The following is a 19,316-nucleotide window of genomic DNA, read 5'->3' as shown; positions in this document are numbered from 1 at the left end:
AACTATGTGACCCTGGACAAGTCAGTTAACCCAGCCTGCCAAAATCAACCAACCAATCAATCAATCAATCAATGATCTTATTATTTAAACCAGTTAACAGTTTGGTCTCTGTGTTGGTAGCTCTAGTTTTAAGACTGTGAGATGGTGGGAACTCATACCAGCTGAGACCTTGAGGGAGAGACAAACATAAGCCCTGCATGTTTGCAGACCTTCCCAGCCTGAGGATTTATTCCCCACAATGACCAGTGTAAGAGCCCTGATTCTGAATGAACTAGAGAAATCCTGATTCATCTCTGGAATCTGTCAGGTTCATTCCTCTCCTCCCTCTCTTCCCTCCCCTTCCCCTCTCATCCTTTCCTCTTTTCTTCTCTCTGTCCACAGAGGGTATCATACCCTTTCTTACCTGTGGGTGTTCTGCCCCAAAAAATGTAAATTTTGATGGCTGACACCTCACAAGATATTTTGGGGTTTATAGGCTAGATTTCTTTCTTGAGGACCGCCTTAAACCCAAATCACTCTGGCTCTCAGTGATTGGCCAACAGTAGGTCCCAGTCCAAGCCCTACTTGGTCATTGTTTGGGCCCTGATTGGCTCAGAATGAATGTAAATAGCAATTATTTTTATTTTGGCCAGAAACCTAGAAGTCTTCCTCTCCCAGATTTTTTTTTTTTAAAACTAGGTAGGGTTTTGTATTTTTTTTTCTTTGGTTTGTTTTTTTAACTAGAAGGTCATTCTGGGCCTTCTTTCTTACCTAGCTTTAATCACTGATTGGGCATTGCCTCAGTCAAACTGAGACCTGGGAGAGACCTTAGCTTAAAAAGGCCAAGGTCCCCCCACACTGCATCCAGGGCCATCTCTAGTCATCGTGATCCATATCTTGCCACTGCATCCAGATGGCTCTGGAGGAGAAAGTGAGGCTGGTGCCTTTGCCCAGCCCTCCTCACTTAAATCCAATTCACTTACGTGTAATCATGGCATCATCTACCTGGTGTCATGGTCCTCTTTGAGAAGGAAGGACAAACAACAGCAACTCATTTGATACTTAATGATATACTTAATATCTAGTATTGTTACCTGTGCTGTGATTGATGCTTTCATGACTCTAAGCTCCTTAACGGACTGGGGCTGGTTTACTTCTCTGTAGGCCATTTAGCACAGTGTTGGTGGATACATTGTAGGCACTTATAAATACTTGTCAAATAAATGAACAAAGGAGTGATTGAATGTGAGCTCAGCTGCTCTTGTCTACCAAGGGATGGAGTTAAGTTGGACTTTAAAAAATAATACTATTTCCCTTTTCTTCCTCCTTTTGTAAATTGGACAGGTTTATCTCAGCATGTGGTTACCAACTCTAAGCAGATAATTAGTCTCTTGGAAGAAGGTGTAGCAAACAGGTAATGGTTTTCTTTGGCATCGCCGTCACTGCTTGGTCTCAGCTTTTCTGCCCCTTGTGAGCACAGATCTGTTGTTAGGGTTGATGATCTTGGTTTAAAGACCCTCGTTGTTGCTTCTGAAACTGGAGTTAATTTTAGAATAATAGAATTTAGAACTGGAAAGGATCTTATATAAGATCATTAAAACAAACCTCATCATTTGACATAAGAGAAGAATGAGGTCCAGACGAGAAATACAATGTGGCCAAGATTATATAACTAGTGGGGCCAAGATTATATAACGAGTGGAGCCAAGATTCAAACCCAGGTCCTTTGAAGCCAAATCAGGGGCTTTTCCCACCGTATCAAAATGTAATTCTGTTGAACAGTGAGTCCTGGGCTTGGCCTTACCCTCCCATAGCTTGAAAGCAAGATGGTGGTTTAGTTGATTTTCCAAAGTTCTTTCTCTGTTCTAGCTTCTGTGATATATTCTAATTTGTCATCTCTGTCTTTGAAATGTCCAACAAGTTCTGTCTTCTTATTTGTTCCTTTTCTAGAATTGTATTGGGAAATTTTGTTCCCATCACTTTCCAGAATGTTCTTACCCTTAGCTTAAGGTTGGGCCACGATGCTGAGATTATAGCCACCTTAGCTGAGGCCTTGCTAGAAATTTTAAAGACAGAGAAGACAAATTAGAACATACCATGGAAGCTAGAATCAAGAACTTTGGATAATCAACTTGGCCACCATCTTGCTTCAGTGTAGCATCATAAAAGTAGAAGCCTGACTGTTTTAGGGCTTCTTCCCTTATGATTCTATACCAAAGTCCAGAACCTTTGGTATTCTCATATTTCGGTCTTAGCTGTAACATTTCATGTGCTTCCTCCAGCTTTGAAAAGGTTTCAGCATAGGTGCATTGTCATTGTCCTATTGTCTTCCCTCGTATACACAGAATCACAGCAGCTACCCATGTTCATGAAGCCAGCAGCAGATCCCATGTCATATTCACCATCTACTATACACAGGTTAGTTATTTTTTCTTAAGTCTGAGTGACTTTTCTTTCCCTTACATTCATCCATCTCATTTCCCTTCTTTGTCTTTCCTCCTCCTTTCTCATGTATTAACTTGTTTTTATAAAGTAGATAGATAACTTGTAAACATTCTAAACAAGCTACATGCATGCAAAGGGTGTAGCTAGGTGGTATAGTGGCTAAAGCGTTAAATCTGGAGTCAGGAAGATCTGAGTTCAAATCCTCACTCATATGCTTATTACCTGTGTGACCTTGGGCGAGTGATTTGACCTCTGTCTGCCTCAATTTCTCCTTCTATAAAATGGGGATTATAATAGCATCTATCTCCCAGGGCTTTCGTGAGGACAAAATGATATGTTTGTAAAGTGCTTTGCAAACCTTAAGGGGTTGTATTGATAAATGTTCATACTTATTGTTGTTACTATTTTGATAATACCAGTTCATTTACAGAATACCTTTTATTTTTCAGAGCACTTTCATATTCATTTTACATTTTAGGGAGAGATAATAAAAATTTAGAAAGAAAAGCTCCCCAACTTTTTAGGAACCCTACGCTCATAGCAGGTGAAGATGTTGTTTGTCCTTCCTTCTCAAAGAGGACCAGAACATCAGGGAGGTGATGCCATGACATGCAAATGAATTGGATTTAAGTGAGGGAGGGCTGTGCAAAGTCACCAGCCTCACTTTCTCTTCCAGAGCCATCTGGGTGCAGTGGCAAGATATAAATAAGGACGACTGGAGATGGCCCTAGATGCTGTGGGAGACTTTGGCCTTTTTAAGCTAAGGTCTTTAACAGGTCTCAGTTTGACTCAGGCTACATACACCCAATCAGTGATTAAGGCCAGGTAACAAATGAGGCAGAGAATGACCTCTTTTATCTAGTTTTAAAAAAAAAAAAAAAAAAGGAAAACCAATCTGGGAGGGGAAGACCCTCAGGGTTTCTGGCCAAAACAAAGCCAATTGCTATTTACATTCACCCTGAGCCAATCAAGGCCCAAATAATGACCCAAGTGGGGCTTGGCCTGGGACCTATTGTTGGCCAATTAAAGAGAGCTGAAGTGATTTGGGTTTAGGCATGGTCCTTAAGAAAGAAATCTTGCCCATAAACCTCAAGATATCTTGCAAGGTTTCAGTGATCAAAATTTATATTCCTTTGGGCTGAGCACTCACAGGTAAGGGTTTGATAACCTATCTGTACAGAGGGAAGGGAAGAGAAAAGGAAAGAAAAGAAAGAAAGAAAGAAAAAGAGCAAACTGGTCAGTTCCAGTTGGGTCCCCAGTGGGGCAACTCCTACCACTACTCACTGGGGTTGTTGCTTGCCCTTTGTTCTGGAAGAGGACTAAGACATCAGGGTGATGCCATGACATTCAAGTGAATTGGATTTAAGTGAGGGAGGGCTACGCAAACTTTCTCCTCCAGAGCCATCTGGGTCCAGTGGCCAGATATGGATCAGGATGCCTGGAGGTGGCCCTCGGGGGTGCTCTATTGACCAAATAAAAGAAGGATCCTCACCCTCAGAGAACTCAAATTCAATGAATAAAGGCAGACAGTAGAAAAGGGATTCTTGCTCCATGCCCTCTACCAGCAGTTGTTTAGATAGACCTCGGGGTTTGGAATCAGGAAGATTCATCTTCCTGAATTCAAATCTGGTCTCAGACACTTAACTAGCTGTGTGACTCTGGGCATGTCACTTAACCCCTGTTTGCCTCAGTTCCTCATCTGTAAAATGAGCTGGAGGAAGAAATGGCAAACCATTCTAGCATATTTGCCAAGAAAACCCTAAATGGGGTCATGAAGCCTTCCTGACTCCAGGCCCAGTGCTGTATTACCTGCACCTTGCTGCCCTAGTGAAATACAGCACTCATTTTTACAATTTAAAAAATTATCCAATATTTACTTTCTATCTCTTCCACCTCTTCTAAATCCCACGAAAGAAAAAAAAAAAAGGAAACCAAACCTTTGTAATAAATATTCATAGTCAAGCAAAAGAAATTCCTAAATTGGCCCTGGCCAAAACCATATGTCTCATTCTACATATTTAGTTAATCACCTCTCTGTCAGCAACTGAGTAGAATTATTTATCATCTGTCATTTGGAATTATGGCTAATTATTGCATTGATCAGAGTTCTTAAGTTGTTAAAAATTGTTCATTTTTAGAAGGTTGTTATATTCCAAGTTGATCTCCTGGTTCTGATCACCTCCCTCAGCATCAGTTCATATAAGTCTTCCCAGGTTTCTCTGAAACTGTCCTCTTTGCCATTTCTCATGTCACAGTAGTATTCCATTATACTTGTATACCATTATTTTTTCAGCCATTCCCCAACTGATGAATACCCTCTAAGTTTATAGTTCTTTGCCACCACAAAAAGTCAGTATTTTCTGGCTGCTAAGTTGAAGCAGTGGGTAGATTGAGTAGTGGATTTGGAGTCAAGAAGACCTGAGTTCAGTCCTGCCTCAGACACTTATTAGGCTCTAGGACCCTGGGCAAGTCACTTAACCTCTGCCTTCCTCAGCTTCTTCATCAAAATGAAGATAATAATATGTGTATGTTAATATGCGTAAGGCACTTTGTAAACCTTTGTAACAGTTCAAATTAGGTGAACTGAGGCACAAAAGTTCCAGACACGATCAATTTATTGTTAAACTGCAAATCTACCTATAAATAGGATCCCAGTTTCCTCAGTGAGCTGAGACCCCAAATGAGGGGGATAGTTTTCTTTTATAGGGTCTAAGAGAGTACAAAACAGGATAGGTGACATCATGGCATAACTGAGTCACAGGGAACAGTATGATTGGTCATAGATCTGAAGTACAGAGAAGAACATGATTGGTTGAAAGTATGATAATGGGACCTAGCATCAACTGTTTCCTTCCTTAATTAAGAAGTGCTCATGGGGGGCAGCTAGGTGGCGCAATGGATAGAGCACCCACCCTGGAGTCAGAAGGACCAGAGTTCAAATCCAACCTCAGGCACTTGACACTTACTAGCTGTGTGACCCTGGGCAAGTCACTTAACCCCATTGCCTAGCAAAAAAAAAAAAAAAAAAGATGAACATGAAGGGGCAGCTAGGTGGCGTAAGTGGGTAGAGCATGAACTCTGGACAAAGAAGGACCTGAGTTCAAATCTGGCCTCAGACACATAACACTTACTACCTGTGTAACTCTGGGCAAGTTACTTAACCCCAATTGCCTCACCCCCCCAAAAAAAGTATCAAAAAAATAAAAATAAAATAAAATAAAGTAAATTTTAAGGGGCAGCTAGGTGGCACAGTGGAAAGAGCGCCGGCCCTGAAGTCAGGAGGACATGAGTTCAAATCCGGCCTCAGACCAAACACTTGACACTTACTAGCTGTGTGACCCTGGGCAAGTCACTTAACCCCAATTGCCCCCCCCAAAAAAGAAGTGCTCATTGAGTCTACCTGCAACATTACTGATAATGACCCAGACATGTGTACAGCAAACCAGGCATCCTTGAAGGAGAGCCTGGTGGTGTAAAGATATTAAGCTTTTCCAATCTGACGAGTATTACAACCTCAGTTGCTTTTATTTGCTTTTCTCTGATATTAATGATTTTTTATGTAGTTGTTGATAGCTTGAATTTCTTCCATTGAGAGCTGCCTGTTCATATCCTTTGTCCATTATCAAATGGGTGAATGTCTCTTATTTTCATAATCTGAATCAGTCCCTTACATATCTTGGTAAAGACACCTTTATCAGGAAAGCTCGCTGTTGAGCAAATCTTACATTCCTTCTTCTACACCATGCAGCTGACTAAAACAAACCATGGTAAAACTGAAAAGCTGCCCTGAAACCTAATTCATTTCTCTTGTTGTTGTTCAGTCATTCAGTGGTGTCTGACTCTTTATGACCCCATGGACACTAATACTGTCCTTGGGGTTTTCTTGGCAAAGATACTGGAGTGGTTTCCTATTTTCTTCTCCAGTGGATCAAGGCAAACAGGTTAGGTAACTTACTCAGGGTCACACAGCTGGTAAGTGTCTGAGGTCAGATTTGAACTCAGGTCTTCGTGACTCCAGACCCAGTTCTGTCACTGAGCTACCTGGCTGCTTCAATACATTTCTACCTGATGACATTTAAATATGTTTCCTCCTTTAGGCTGTCCTGGAGAACAACCTGTCTTCTGAAATTGCCAGCAAAATCAACCTGGTGGATCTGGCAGGCAGGTAATCATGGTTCCCCTGTGGGGGTCCCAGGGTTCACTTTCTGGTGGGAACTGTCTGAGGCAGCTACCATGCTCACATTTCCATTAAATTGCCTTCTAGCTTTGGCAGAGATTTTAGCCTGATATACCTTGCAGACATCTGAGTAAAGTATAAAGGAAACAAATCATTTGGAAACTTAAGTTGTTGCTGAGATTCCATCTGGATGGATGGAAGTCGCAGGGTTACCAAACCTTCCATCTCTGCTATGGAACTGGCCAGAAGGGAAAGCAATTTATAGTTTTTTTGGGGGGGTGGGGAGGCATTAACCCTGTCTTTGGTATATTGGTAAGGAATCCTATTGAGTTCCTGGACACCAAGAATGGTTTCATTTTTTTTTTCCCTTTTGTATTCCTAGTTCCTCACACAGGGTACTTATTTAAAAAATGCTTATTGATGAACTTATTGATCATCTGCTATTCCAATTTGAGGGCCCTCATTGGCTACAGAAAGACAAAAAAAATCTTGAGTGGTGGGTGCCCCCTGACTAGTAGAAGATTAAATGAGGCAAAAGTTCTTATTTTAAAACCGCTTAATAAAGCATGCAACCAGGACTTCTCTTTGGGATCATGGGACCTCATGAATCCTCTTGTCCAACCCTGCCCATTTTGCAAATGAGGATTCTGAAGCATAGAGAAATTAAATGACTTGTCCCAGGTCACACTGGTAGTAGATAACAGAGATGGCATTTGAACCCAGGGTCTCGGTTCCAAATCTACCCCTCTTCCATTGTACCCAAGAGAGACTTTATGAGGCATTCAGGAGTTGGGAATAATTGAGATATCCATTCCTAATCTTGGGTTCTTTCTGGCTTATGTTTCAGTGAAAGGGCGGACCCCACCTATTGTAAGGACCGGATCACTGAAGGTGCCAGCATCAACAAATCCCTCGTGACTCTGGGCATTGTCATCTCCACCTTAGGTAATGTTCTGAAGGCCTGGATCACTAAGTGGGGGAAGAGGAAGCCTTCTGAGAATCCCCGGCAATTCTTTCTGTCACTCTTCCGTGAAGATGAGGACAACGGAAATAGCTATTGATTAGAAGAAAGCCTCATTTTTAGGTGTTATTTTCCAAAGATGGGTAAACCAAACAGTCTCTCTATCCCAGCCAAGCAGGTCCACTTGACACCTGGAATTCTCTCCTTCATTTTGGCCTCTTGGAATCTCTGGCTTTCTTCAGGGCTCAGCCCAAGTCTCACCTCCAGCAAGAGATTTTTCCTGATTCCCTCAGCTCTTAGTTCTTTCCTTGCCCTCCCTCAGCTCCCCAAATTACTTTTGTATTCCTCTTATCTGTGTACATGTTGTTTTTCCTCATGGAATGTAAGCCTCTTGAGGACAGGGCCTGTTCCAGTTTTTGCCTATGTATCACTGGTGCCTGGCACAGTGTAGGCATTTAATGCTTATTGGTTTCAGATGTAAAAAAATTGTTCATTCATTTTGACACTCGTAATACACTGGATTACAGTTGAGGACATCTCCACAGCACTATATTTTTATTGTTAGAGGAATTATGCAAATAATTAATACAACTCGCTTCCTGCAGGCCAGGAGTCAAAAAGTCCTTGAGAAGGCTAAGAAATGAAATGCTTCTTTTTGAATTCTTTAGGAACCTTATTTACAAGATGTGATCGGCTTTTAATTTTCTTTTTCTTTCTTTCTTTCTTTCTTTTTTTTTTTTTAAGCACAAAACTCTCAGGTGTTCATCGGTTACCAGAGCCCGAACAGCACATCCAGTGAGGGTGGAGACAGTGGGAGCCTCAGCTCTCCCTTGGTGGCTGGCAGTATTGGTGGAGTCCCTCGAAAGCAGTCATACATCCCCTATCGGGACTCTGTGCTGACCTGGCTGCTGAAAGATAGTCTAGGAGGCAATTCCAAGACCATCATGGTGGCCAGTGAGTGTGAGATTGGGGTCAGCTCTTTGTGTAAGGGCCATGTTCTGGCCCAGAGGGATGAGCCACGTCTGCATAGGCCTTGTCCATTTTCCTAGTTTTTAAAAATTCACATGTTAGGCCATCAGTGGCAAGAGCTCCAGTAAGTAGATTGGAGATGGTAGGATACGTGAGATTTGGCGGGGTTAGTAATTCTTTTAACTTTCTCCTCCCTGCTTCAGCTGTGTCTCCTGCAAACTCCAGTTACAGTGAGACCATGAGCACACTGAGATATGCATCCAGTGCCAAAAACATCATAAACAAACCGCGTGTGAATGAGGTGAGCTTATCATCTGAAACCCTGGATGGGAGTGGTAGGTGCCACTGATGGTACTGCCCTCCAAGGCTGGCCTCAGGTCTCATTTCTACACTCCTATATCCTGTCCCCTTGCTTATTTCTATCTTGCCCACATCCCAGATCACAGCATTGGTACCAGAAGATGAGGGACTGAAATATTTTCTCCCAGGGTGGCAAAACTTCTTTGACCTCTCATCTTGACCCTGCTAGCATAGCGTTTATTTATTTTTTTTGTAAGACCATCCCTTTGAAAATCCCCAATATTTTTTCATTTCAGGAAAGAGCATTGCAAATTTCTAGGTGCTACAGAAATTCATTCTGATTTTGTTTTTATTTGTTTATGTGTCTTAGGCTTCTCTCCTTCAGTTGCAAACTCTTTTACTATTTCTTTGTATATTATGACCTAAAAGGGGAGATTAAGGATGACTAGGTCACTTAGATGAATCTTGAATGAAAAATTTTAGTAGATTCCTAAAGGCCTCTTTAATCATTTTAGTGAAAAATTCCAGTAATGCCTCCTGAATTGTGTAGTAGAAAGTATTTGCTCACTAGCTGGTTGAAATCGTGATTGCTGGTTGGCTGCATAGACCTGGGAACCTGGCACCACCCACTAATCATCTCCAGTCCTCTCTGTTTTAGGATGCAAATGTAAAACTAATCAGAGAACTTCGGGAAGAAATTGAAAGGTTGAAAGGCATGCTCCTGAGCTTTGAACTGGTATGTGAGATACCCAGAACCTTCCCCTACACAAGCAGGAAATTCCTCATGAGAGAGCTCCAGCTATTTTCTCTAGTCTTGCATGGTGGTGGTGGTGTGAGAGGACTAGGTGACCCAGTGTAGCTGCTCCTCTGGCATCATTCCTGGGGTCACCTTGGCCCTTAGGGTGAAGAGGAAGCATTGCATGTTTACTCATATGGGTAGTCGGGTGAAAGATAGAGGGGTATGTTTCTCTGAGGTTGTTAATAATTATGGAAGGGCAAAAACTCCCTATTTCTGTAAATCCTTTCCCCTCATCTGATCATATGCACTTTTAATTAGCTTCCCTCTTATTTCTGATTTTGGAGAGAAATTCTTCCTTCTTGCATCTTCCCTCCCAAGAATGCTTAGAGGCTCCTTCTGCCCAATGACCATCTCTGCTCCCTTTGTTCGTCCAGGGGAACTTGAGTCCCTTCACAGATGGAAGGAATGGAAACCTGAAGGAGCTGGTTCTCCATAATGAGATGAAGGTGAGTAGTTTTGGTTGGGGTAAGTGGCAGTATTGAGCGGAGAGGGGAGGTCCTTATGATTGTCCATTAGTTCTGGGATAGAGCTCTCTTTAGTTTGGCTGGAGATTTCCAGCTCCTTTGTCCTTCATGGCAATGATGTGTTTCCTGTGTGGCTTTTCTTCCGTACTGCTTATGCTCCTTCAAGGGGATTGTGGGGGCTCCTTTTGGGGGCCACCACACACGAGCATAGAGGAAGGACTTCTTTTCATTTAATCATTCAACAGGTTGTATTGAATGCCCACCAAACACTGTGCCCTAGGATGTGGTCTCTTGTTTTTCAAGGAGCATGCAGTCTAGCTAGGGAGATAGTTTGAAAACAACTAAATGCTAAACTATAGATGTGAAGGTACTATGTTTACCGAAATGTCTCTAATAGCACTTTTTTTTGTGGTAGCAAAAATCAAAAATACTGGAAACGAGCTGGGTGCCAGTTGATTGGAGAATGCTAAAGACATTGCAGCTTGTGAGTGTTAATGCACTAGAAAAATAACAAATATGGGGAATACAGAGGAACGTTAGAAAACTTGTGTGAGCTAATGCAGGGTGAAGTAAGCAGAATGAGGAGGATAATATACACAATTGCTCCAATAATATAAAAAAAATTTAAATTAACCTGAATGCTTAGTAATTGTAATGACTTACCTTAACCCCAGAGAAGACATGAAGAAATAGATCCCCCTTTTTGTTGGAAAGCTGGGTGACCACAGGTGTGAAATGTTATTTACACTGTCAGATGTAGTCATTCATTGAGTTGGCTTTCTTAACCATTTTTCTTTGTTGCAAGGGAGATTTTTGTTAGAAGGTTTTTTTTTTAAAGGGAGAGGATATATTTGGAAACAACTATTATGTTAAAAAAAAACAAAAGACATCAATAAAATTTATTCTTAAAGAAGAAATGTAAAAGGGAATTATTATAAAAATTTCTTTTATGTGCAATAATAGTTGAGAAAATGGAGAAGCCACTGAGGTTGAAATAATCAGAAGACTTCATGAGAAAGGCAAATGTCGTCCTGATTTTTTTGAAAAGGGAAGAGAAAAGCTGTAAACAGTGACCAGTGATCTTGTCTTCAATTCCTAGGAAAATACTAGGATGGATAATGAAAGAAATAGGCAAAATTATTTTAAAAACATTTTTAACAAAAATTATTTTAAAAAATAATTAAAGAAAAGGGCAGCTAGTCATATAGTACATGGAACACTGGGCCAGGAGTCAGGAAGACCTGAGTTCAAATTCGGCCTCAGACACTTACTAGCTAACCTCTCCTTGCCTCAATTTCCTCATTTGTAAAATGGGGATAATAATAGCACCCAGGACCATTTTGAGGACAAATGAGATGCTGTTTGTAAAGTGCTTGGTATAGCATCTGGCATATAGTATGTAAAAGTTATTCTGTTGTGTTATTGTTATTATTATCATCATTATTGTTAAATGTTGATGAACTTCTCAGAAGGAAAGCAGTCATTACGAAGAGCTACCATGGCTTTATCAAGAATAAGTCATGCCAGACTTACTGCGTTTCCTTTTTTGACAAGATCATTAGACTAGTAGATGAGGAGAGTATTACGGATCTTGTGTACTTAAGTTTTAGCAAAACTTTTGATAAAATGTCTCATACTATTCTCATGGAAATATGTGATCAAGACTGGTTGTACCAAACTCAAATGGAAACATAGGTCTCTAAACTGTACATAAGAATCCCTGTGGGCTGCACATTGACTTAGACAACCACATATTAACATTATCTCTGTTCTATTGTATTTTTACTTATTTTGTTAAATATTTCCCAGTTAAATTTTAATCTGCTTTAGGCCGCACTTGGAAGTCTTGATGCTGTAAAACAGTCTGCTCTGATCTAGACCAGGGGTTCTTAACCAGGGGTCTGTAAACTTCTTTTTAAAAATATTTTGATAGTTGTATTTAAATGTAATTGGTTTCCCTTATAATCTTTTGCATCATATTTTATGTACTTAAAATTTTTTTTTTTGCTTTCTGTTTTACTTTGGTTTTTTTTTTTTTTTTTTGCTTTGTTTTGCTTTTTGGTGAGGCAGTCGGGGTTAAGTGACACTTGCCCAGGGTCACACAGCTAGTAAATGTCAAGTGTCTGTTACCAGATTTGAACCCAGATCCTCCCGACTCCAAGGCTGGTGCTCTATACACTGTGCCATCTAGCTGCCCCCATTTTATTTTACTTTAAATATTATTCTGAGAAGGGGTCCAAAGACTTTACCAGACCATCAGAAGGGTTCATGACAAAAAAATGACTTTGCTCTAGATGATAATACAATTATTAGGTGGATTAAGAACTGATTGAAATGTCCTGATGCAAGGAATAGTTGTTAATGGCTCTATGTCATCATGAAAGGAGTTATCTAGTAGTGTTCCAGAAATCTATACTCTGTACTTGACCTTGTTGCTGTTGAACATTTTTATCAGAGTCTTGAGTGAATGCGTAGATGGATACAAATTAGGGAGGGATGGCTCACACACCAGCTGATAGAGTCAGGCTTGATCTTGACAGGCTAGAAGATCTAACAGAAAGGAATCCAGTAGTGATATAGTTAAGTTCTTACCCTCAGATGCAGCATGGCACACTGAAAAGAACCCTGGCTCCAGAGTCCAAGGACCAGGCTTCAGATTCTCTCTTTGCTGCTTACTACCTGTTTGACCTTGGGCAAGTCACTTAATCAGATGACCTCCCAATTCCTTTCCAGCTCTGCAGCTTATGATCCTAGGAACATAACAAGTATAAGACGGGTAGTTAGGGAGCCGTTGTCAAAACAGAACACCACCTTAGGGTTTTAGTGGATTGTAGAATCAGTATAGGTCAGCAGTGTGATACAACGACCAAAAAAAGCTGCCGTGCTCTTGGGTTGCCTTAAGAGGGTCATAGCTTCCAGAAAGAGGAAATAGTGTGCAGGTGCCACTGCACCCTGCCCTCATCTGCCCTCATCTGGAGTGTCGTATTTCCTTCTGGGAGACATGCTTTAAGAAGGATGTTGATGAGCTGGAGAGTGTCCTTATGAGGGCAACCAGGATTGTCAAATGCCTTGAGTTCACGTCATAATGAGGATTTGTTGAAGACTAAGTGTGTTTAGCCTGGGGAAGATTTCGGGGTGGGGGAGACAGGATAATTGAGTCAAGTATTTGAAGGGATGTTGTGTTTTAAAGGAATTAGATTTTTTCTGTCCAGTTCCAGAAGACCAATGAGTAGAAGATATAGAGAAGCAAGGTTAGACTTGATGTCAGGAAAAGCTTAACAATTAGAGCTGTCCAGAAGTGTAATGGCCTGTCTTCAGAGGTGATAGGTTCCTCCTCCTTGGAGGTCTTCAAGCAGAGGCTGGATGACCACTCATCAAATATATTATAGTGGGGATTCCTTTCGTGTATGAATTGGAGTAGATGGCCGCAGAGGTCCCTTCCAACTCTCAAATTTTGGGATTCTGAGGGAGACCTTGAAAGATAGATAGGATTTGGATAAAATGAGGGGAGAGGAGAGAGCTATTCCAGGTGGGAGGAACAGCTTAGACAAAGGTATGGAGGTGTGAAGCAACCAGATGTGTGCAGGGGACAAGAAGGAGACTAGTCTGAGTGGAGCAGTGGTTGCATATTGGAGAGAAGCATGTGTGTGACTCTCAGCAAGTCACTTAACCCTGTTTGCCTTAGTTTCCTCTTCTGTAAAATGAGCTGGAGAAGGAAATGGCAAACCACTTCAGTATCTTTGCCAAGATGGGATCACGAAAAGATGGGCATGACTGAAGTGACACAACAACAGTAAATGAGATAAAATTAATTAAGTAGGGTAGAGCTCATTTATATAAGGCTTTGAAAACCAGGTAGAGGAGTTGGGATTTGGTCGAAGGAGCAAAGGGGAACCACAGTCAGTTTTTGCACAGGGAAATGAAATTATGGAAATGGTGTGTCAGGAAGATTATGATGTCTGGTAACTGGGTGAAGAGCAGAATGGGGAAAAGAGATTGATGGGTAAAGACTCGGGGCAGAGAAACCATTTAGGGGTATTTCATGGTGTTCTACTCATGAGGTGAAGAGAGGTTGGACTATCTCTGGTGCCAGTAGAAAATGATGACAAGGGGAGTAAACCCAAGAACTGTTTCAAAGGAAGAAGTGTCTTCATAGGCAAGAGTAAAAGACGTCTTGGAGGTCACTTTGGAATCTCTCTAAGTTTATTGGATTTACACAGCCAATAGGATGGGCAGGAACCAAGAATATTTTCTTTTCCCTATAAGCCAAGGAGGGAGAGGTAAAGGGTGGGTTAGGAGGGGAGTGGGCATGTTTTTGGTGGTGGTAGAAGTTTTGCTTCAAATACCCTCACTTTCTAGGAAGAAGGAGAAAAGGGAATTGTAGCCAGCAACTGTGGGAACAAGAAAAATAGTGGCTTCCACAATGACAATGGCAGAAATAACACTTGAACTCTGAGCCCAAGTCCCAGTGGGACCCCCTTTGGCTTGTGTGAGGGGTGTCCAGACATAGGTTAGAGGTTACAAGGGAGACCTCAACCCAGTGACCATTATATTGGAGCTATTCCTTTAAGGCAGATTTTGCCTCTTTGATTGAATCCTTTTTTTTCTTATAGAAAATACCACTACTGAGTACTGGTACCTTTTGGACTCAGGTATTCACTTAGTGGTGTGTGTGGGAAGCTCCCTTTCTGACCCAGATCTTAGCCAACCAGCTCTTCAGTTCCCTGGGAAGACAGATTAGTCTTTCCCTCTCACTCATAACCCCCAACTCCAGTGTATACCACTATCCTCCATCCCCCAGCCCCTACCACCCTCACCCCTGCCCAAAAACAACCCAACATACAATCAAAACACAAGACATGGGGTATGCTGGCTCATTCAGGATTTGTCAGTGATTGAATAGAATAGGTAAAGGCAGTTATTTCTCTGGGTAAAACAAAATTCCCAAATATGAGTCAAGTTTAGAAGTGATATGAGTTTAATTCACATTTATGTTTCCTCATCTTCTCCCCCCTCCAAGCAGAATATATGCTCCTTGAGGTCAAAGACTGGTTGCATTTTTGCCTCTTATTTCCACTGGGTAGTACAGTGCCAGGCACATAGTAAGCCTTTAATAATTGTTTGATTGAATTGTCCCTCCCAATTTTGAAGAGAATGCTGTTAATAGTGTTGCCCTCAGGCTAATGTTCTTAAGGCTGTACCTTTTTCTTTGGAGCTTAGGGGAAGGGAAGGATGTGGTTGACTGGTTGCCATTGACAAACATCATATTCTCTGGTGGCAGGATGGGGTAGGGGGGAGGTCAGTAGTGAGAGTTCCAACTTTCTGGCTTTAGTTCTACTTCCTGTCAACTGGGGCCAGGGCTCAGAGGGGCCAGGATTTTAAGGTAGCTCATGGCTTTAGTCTAAGAGCTAGTGTCTTAATTTAGAGACAGGTGGGGGTAAGGGAGAGGACAGTGTAGAAGAAAAAAGATCTGAAAATGTAAGACTGTCTGGTGAGTAGATGAGAAGAGTTAGTGCTTTTTTTGCTGTCTCTTCCTGTTACCCCCATCCTCCCCAAAGTGACTTTCTTAGAACAGAACCATCTTAAGCCTCCTCCGGTTTTATAGTCCTTTAGGGAGAAACAAGAGGATGTCCCTACTCCCTTTCTCCAGCCTGTGATGGTCCTGTTTCCACTGATCAACAAAAAGTAGGATGTAGTCATCTATATTTTGAATAGGAGACCCCAGGAATAGTCAAGATATTCTTGGTAGCTTGTCAGTGCTGGGAAGAACCAGGTGAACAGAGACTGGAGCAGTTTTTAAACCTGTCATTCTGAATCCACAGGGCATCCCATTATGCTAGGTGGATGATCCCCTCACTGTGGTACCAATGAGCTCACTTGTGTCATGTTAGGAGGATGGCTACTGGCTGCTTCCCTGAGCCTTGCCCTATCAGGGAAAAAGCAGAGGATGTCCATGGATTGGTCTAACAGAAAAATGATGGCAGGAAGGCAAGTGATAGTTATTGGTTGTCTGCTTTTCTGACCACTCCTTTCCCAATTCATTTAAAAATTCCTGCTCAGTTCAATATTAATATGATCAATAGTGATGGTGAGTAAAGGAGAAAAGGCATTTAGGACAGTGAGAACCTCTAGCCAGGTTGTCCTCTGCCCTTAAACTGATTGCCCCACGCCAAGTCTTTGGGAACATGTTGCTCCTGTGACTCTTTTTCCCAGAGAGACCAACTCTCCAAAGACTGGACCCAGAAGTGGAAAGACTGGAAGGCTCTCATGGAGCAGTATAACGTTGACATCAACAAGAAGAAAGCCGGGGTGACGATTGATTCCAACCTGCCACACCTGATGGTCCTGGATGATGATGTGCTGAGCACTGGGGTTGTGCTGTATCACCTCAGGGTAAGGGGGTTTGGAGCAGGCTCAGATTTTAGGGGGAAAAACGCTTTTTTGCAAGGTATCTTCCTGCTTCTCTTTACCTGCTAGGGCCAGCAGGCAGTCAAGGAGAGGCATGGGGCAGGCAGTATGGTTCCCACAGAGCATATTTGCTTCAACCACTTGGTGGTAATGAAACCCATCAGGCTCATCTACATTGGTGGTGGTAGCTTCCAGGACATTGGTCCACTTGACTATTTGTGAAGGGTCGTCCTCTTTCTTTTGTCTCAGGAGTAGTGAACTTCGGTGGGTCAGTGTACAAAGTCGGGAGTCAGGAGTACCAGCATTATTTCCCAGCATACATTATTATGTGACTTAGACAAGCTGTCTTCTCTTTGCCTTGATTTATCCATCTCTAGAATGCAAAAATAAGTCTTGTATTCTTTCTTCTAAATGTTGAGGCATGACAATGGAGTTATGAAGACCTGTGAAATTCTATCTTCAAAGCATTGTCAGCCCTGCAGAGCTCAATCTTTTTTTTTTTTTTCCCCAAGGCATTTAGGGTTAAGCTACTTCCCTGGGGTCACACAGCTAGTAAGTGTCAATGGTCTGAGGCTGGATTTGAACTCAGGTCCTCCTGGCTCCAGGGCCAGTGTTCTATCCACTGTGCCACCTAGCTGCCCCAAGTCTTAAAGAAATAGAGGCTAGTGTGACCATCATAGAATCATAGAATTTAGATCATAAGGGACTTGACCTTCCTGTAACACCTGTAACATCTGTCCATTGGTCCCAATTCTGTGTGCAGCAAAAATTCAGTCCTTTTTTAAAACCCACAACAAGACTTGAGATATTTAAGGATTGCTCTTGTGTCCTGGGCAGCTGGATGGAGTGCCCGACGGGGAGTCAGGAAGACTCATCTTCCTGAGTTCAAATCCAGCCTCAGACATTTACTAGCTGTGTGACCCTGGGCAAGCCACTGAATCTTTTTTGCCTCAGTTTCCTCATCTGTAAAATGAGCTGGGGAAGGAAATGGCGAACCACTCCAGTGTCTTTATCAAGAAAACCCCAAATGGAGTCACGAAGTCAGACACGACTGGAAAAGGACCGGACAAACTCGTGTCCTAACCCCTGCCTGTTCCCTCTAAATCTCATCTCCAGGTTAACCAACCGTCTTCACTTCTTTTAGCATGTATCTTTCAGGATGGCATGCTTTCAGGTCCCCTCCTGGATATGTGTGTGTGTGGGGGAGGGGGTAGTCATGCTGGTCATGCTGCTTTCAGTCATGCTCCTGACATACCAATGTTCCTTTTAAAATGTGGCACCCGAGACTGGACACAGTGATCTGACCAGGGCAGAGTTCAGCAGGACCATTGTATCCCTCAGTCTAAACATGATACAGGGTGTCCCAAAAATCTTAGTGCAGTTTTAAGTTATTAAAGCTTTAAATTTTAATAGCTTAATTTTTTTCTTTTGGCTGGGCAGTGGGGTTAAGGGACTTGCCCAGGGTCACACAGCTAGTAAGTGTTATGTGTCTGAGGCCAGATTTGAACTGAGGTCCTCCTGACTCCAGGGCCAGTGCTCTATCCACTGGACCACCTAGCTGCCCCACCCCCCAATAACAGATTCCTAATGCAGCTGTTGTCCTTAGAGAAATCACGTTCCCCATGCAGGCGTGCAGAGAGAGCTGACTGCAAGCCTCTGCGCTCAGGGTAGAACCTCAGGGACATCTCATCACAGAGACGGGTTTTCAGACGTAAGATTGAGGAAGCCTATCTTTGGGCACGTGGGAATTTGAGTGCCTACCTCACTGTATTCCCTCAGGCAGCCCTGGCTTTATACTTTCCCTGAACTGGGGTCTGAGGTACAATAAACATGTAATTCCTCCCCTTCCCCGCCTCATTCTCTTGGAGGTGAAGGGGTTAGAGAGCTGCCTTTAGCATCAGGAAGACCTGGGTTCATGTTACCCCTCTAATGTACGCTGTGCAACCTTGGGCAGATGCCTTACCTCCTCAGTGTTCTAGCTAACTCAAAGACTATACATTTTTTTAAAATGGTATTTTATTTTTTTCCAATTATACATGAAGACAATGTTTTCATTTTTTTAAATAAATTGAGTTCCAAATTTTCTCCCTACCTCCCTTTCCCCTCCCTAAGATGGTAAGCAATTTGATATAGGTTATATATGTGCAATCACGTAAAACGTATTTCCATATAATAAGACTGTAAATTGCAGTGAAGGTGCTGGGCTGCATCAGTGGAGGGAGTTTCTCACTGAGGGAGTTCCTGTATCAGTGAAATCCCCAGTCCAGCCTAGTCCCTCCTCATTCAGCCAGAGTCACAAAGAAAGGAAGATGTACCCCAGATGTGGTGGGTTAGGCATTAAATTGAGGAATCTTCCAGGTGTTTGAGGCAGAATCGATCTGCCTTCCGTACTATTCTGGTCCTTACATTATTGTTATTCCTGAGGAGGCAGGAAGTAAAATGATAGCCGTCTAGCTCTAGGTAGCTAGATGTTACAGGATGTTGAATGTTACAGGATGTTGAAAAAGTACCTGGATGCTTTAAAGGAGAGGATGACCTCAACTGAATACAGCCCAGTTAGTTCAGGGACCTCTCGGGGTTTTCTGTAGAACTGAGGGGGCTGAGTTTTTCTTAAGCTTTTTATATGCTGTGTATGTCTTTTTTTCAATTTTTTTTTTATGCTGTATATATCTTGTGCTCTTTCCTTGTGGAATGGAAGGCATATTGGACTTGGAGTCATAAGGTCTGTCTGTGCCCCCTATTTCTTTTTTTTTTTAAGGGAATTAGAGTTAAGTGACTTGCCCAGAGTCACACAGCTAGTAAGTGTCAAGTGTT

At 42.2% G+C, this 19,316-nt stretch overlaps 1 protein-coding gene across 1 annotated transcript in view; it reads left to right on the top strand.

Moving 5' to 3' along the window:
* STARD9 (StAR related lipid transfer domain containing 9) overlaps positions 1–19,316 on the top strand; it is a 131,476-nt gene that overhangs the window by 72,323 nt on the left and 39,837 nt on the right. The window contains exons 8-16 of the mRNA XM_027869953.1: positions 1,324–1,393; positions 2,325–2,397; positions 6,522–6,589; positions 7,449–7,546; positions 8,307–8,516; positions 8,735–8,832; positions 9,490–9,567; positions 10,005–10,076; positions 16,308–16,487. Coding sequence (XP_027725754.1) covers positions 1,324–1,393; positions 2,325–2,397; positions 6,522–6,589; positions 7,449–7,546; positions 8,307–8,516; positions 8,735–8,832; positions 9,490–9,567; positions 10,005–10,076; positions 16,308–16,487 — 947 coding nt within the window. The remainder of the gene's footprint in view (positions 1–1,323; positions 1,394–2,324; positions 2,398–6,521; positions 6,590–7,448; positions 7,547–8,306; positions 8,517–8,734; positions 8,833–9,489; positions 9,568–10,004; positions 10,077–16,307; positions 16,488–19,316) is intronic.

This window comes from Vombatus ursinus, unplaced genomic scaffold (assembly GCF_900497805.2).
Source record: "Vombatus ursinus unplaced genomic scaffold, bare-nosed wombat genome assembly UNPS02014794.1, whole genome shotgun sequence".
NCBI classification, from domain to species: domain Eukaryota; kingdom Metazoa; phylum Chordata; class Mammalia; order Diprotodontia; family Vombatidae; genus Vombatus; species Vombatus ursinus.
Note: the sequence above shows the minus strand (reverse complement) of the source record. Positions and strands in the feature narration are given on the sequence as shown.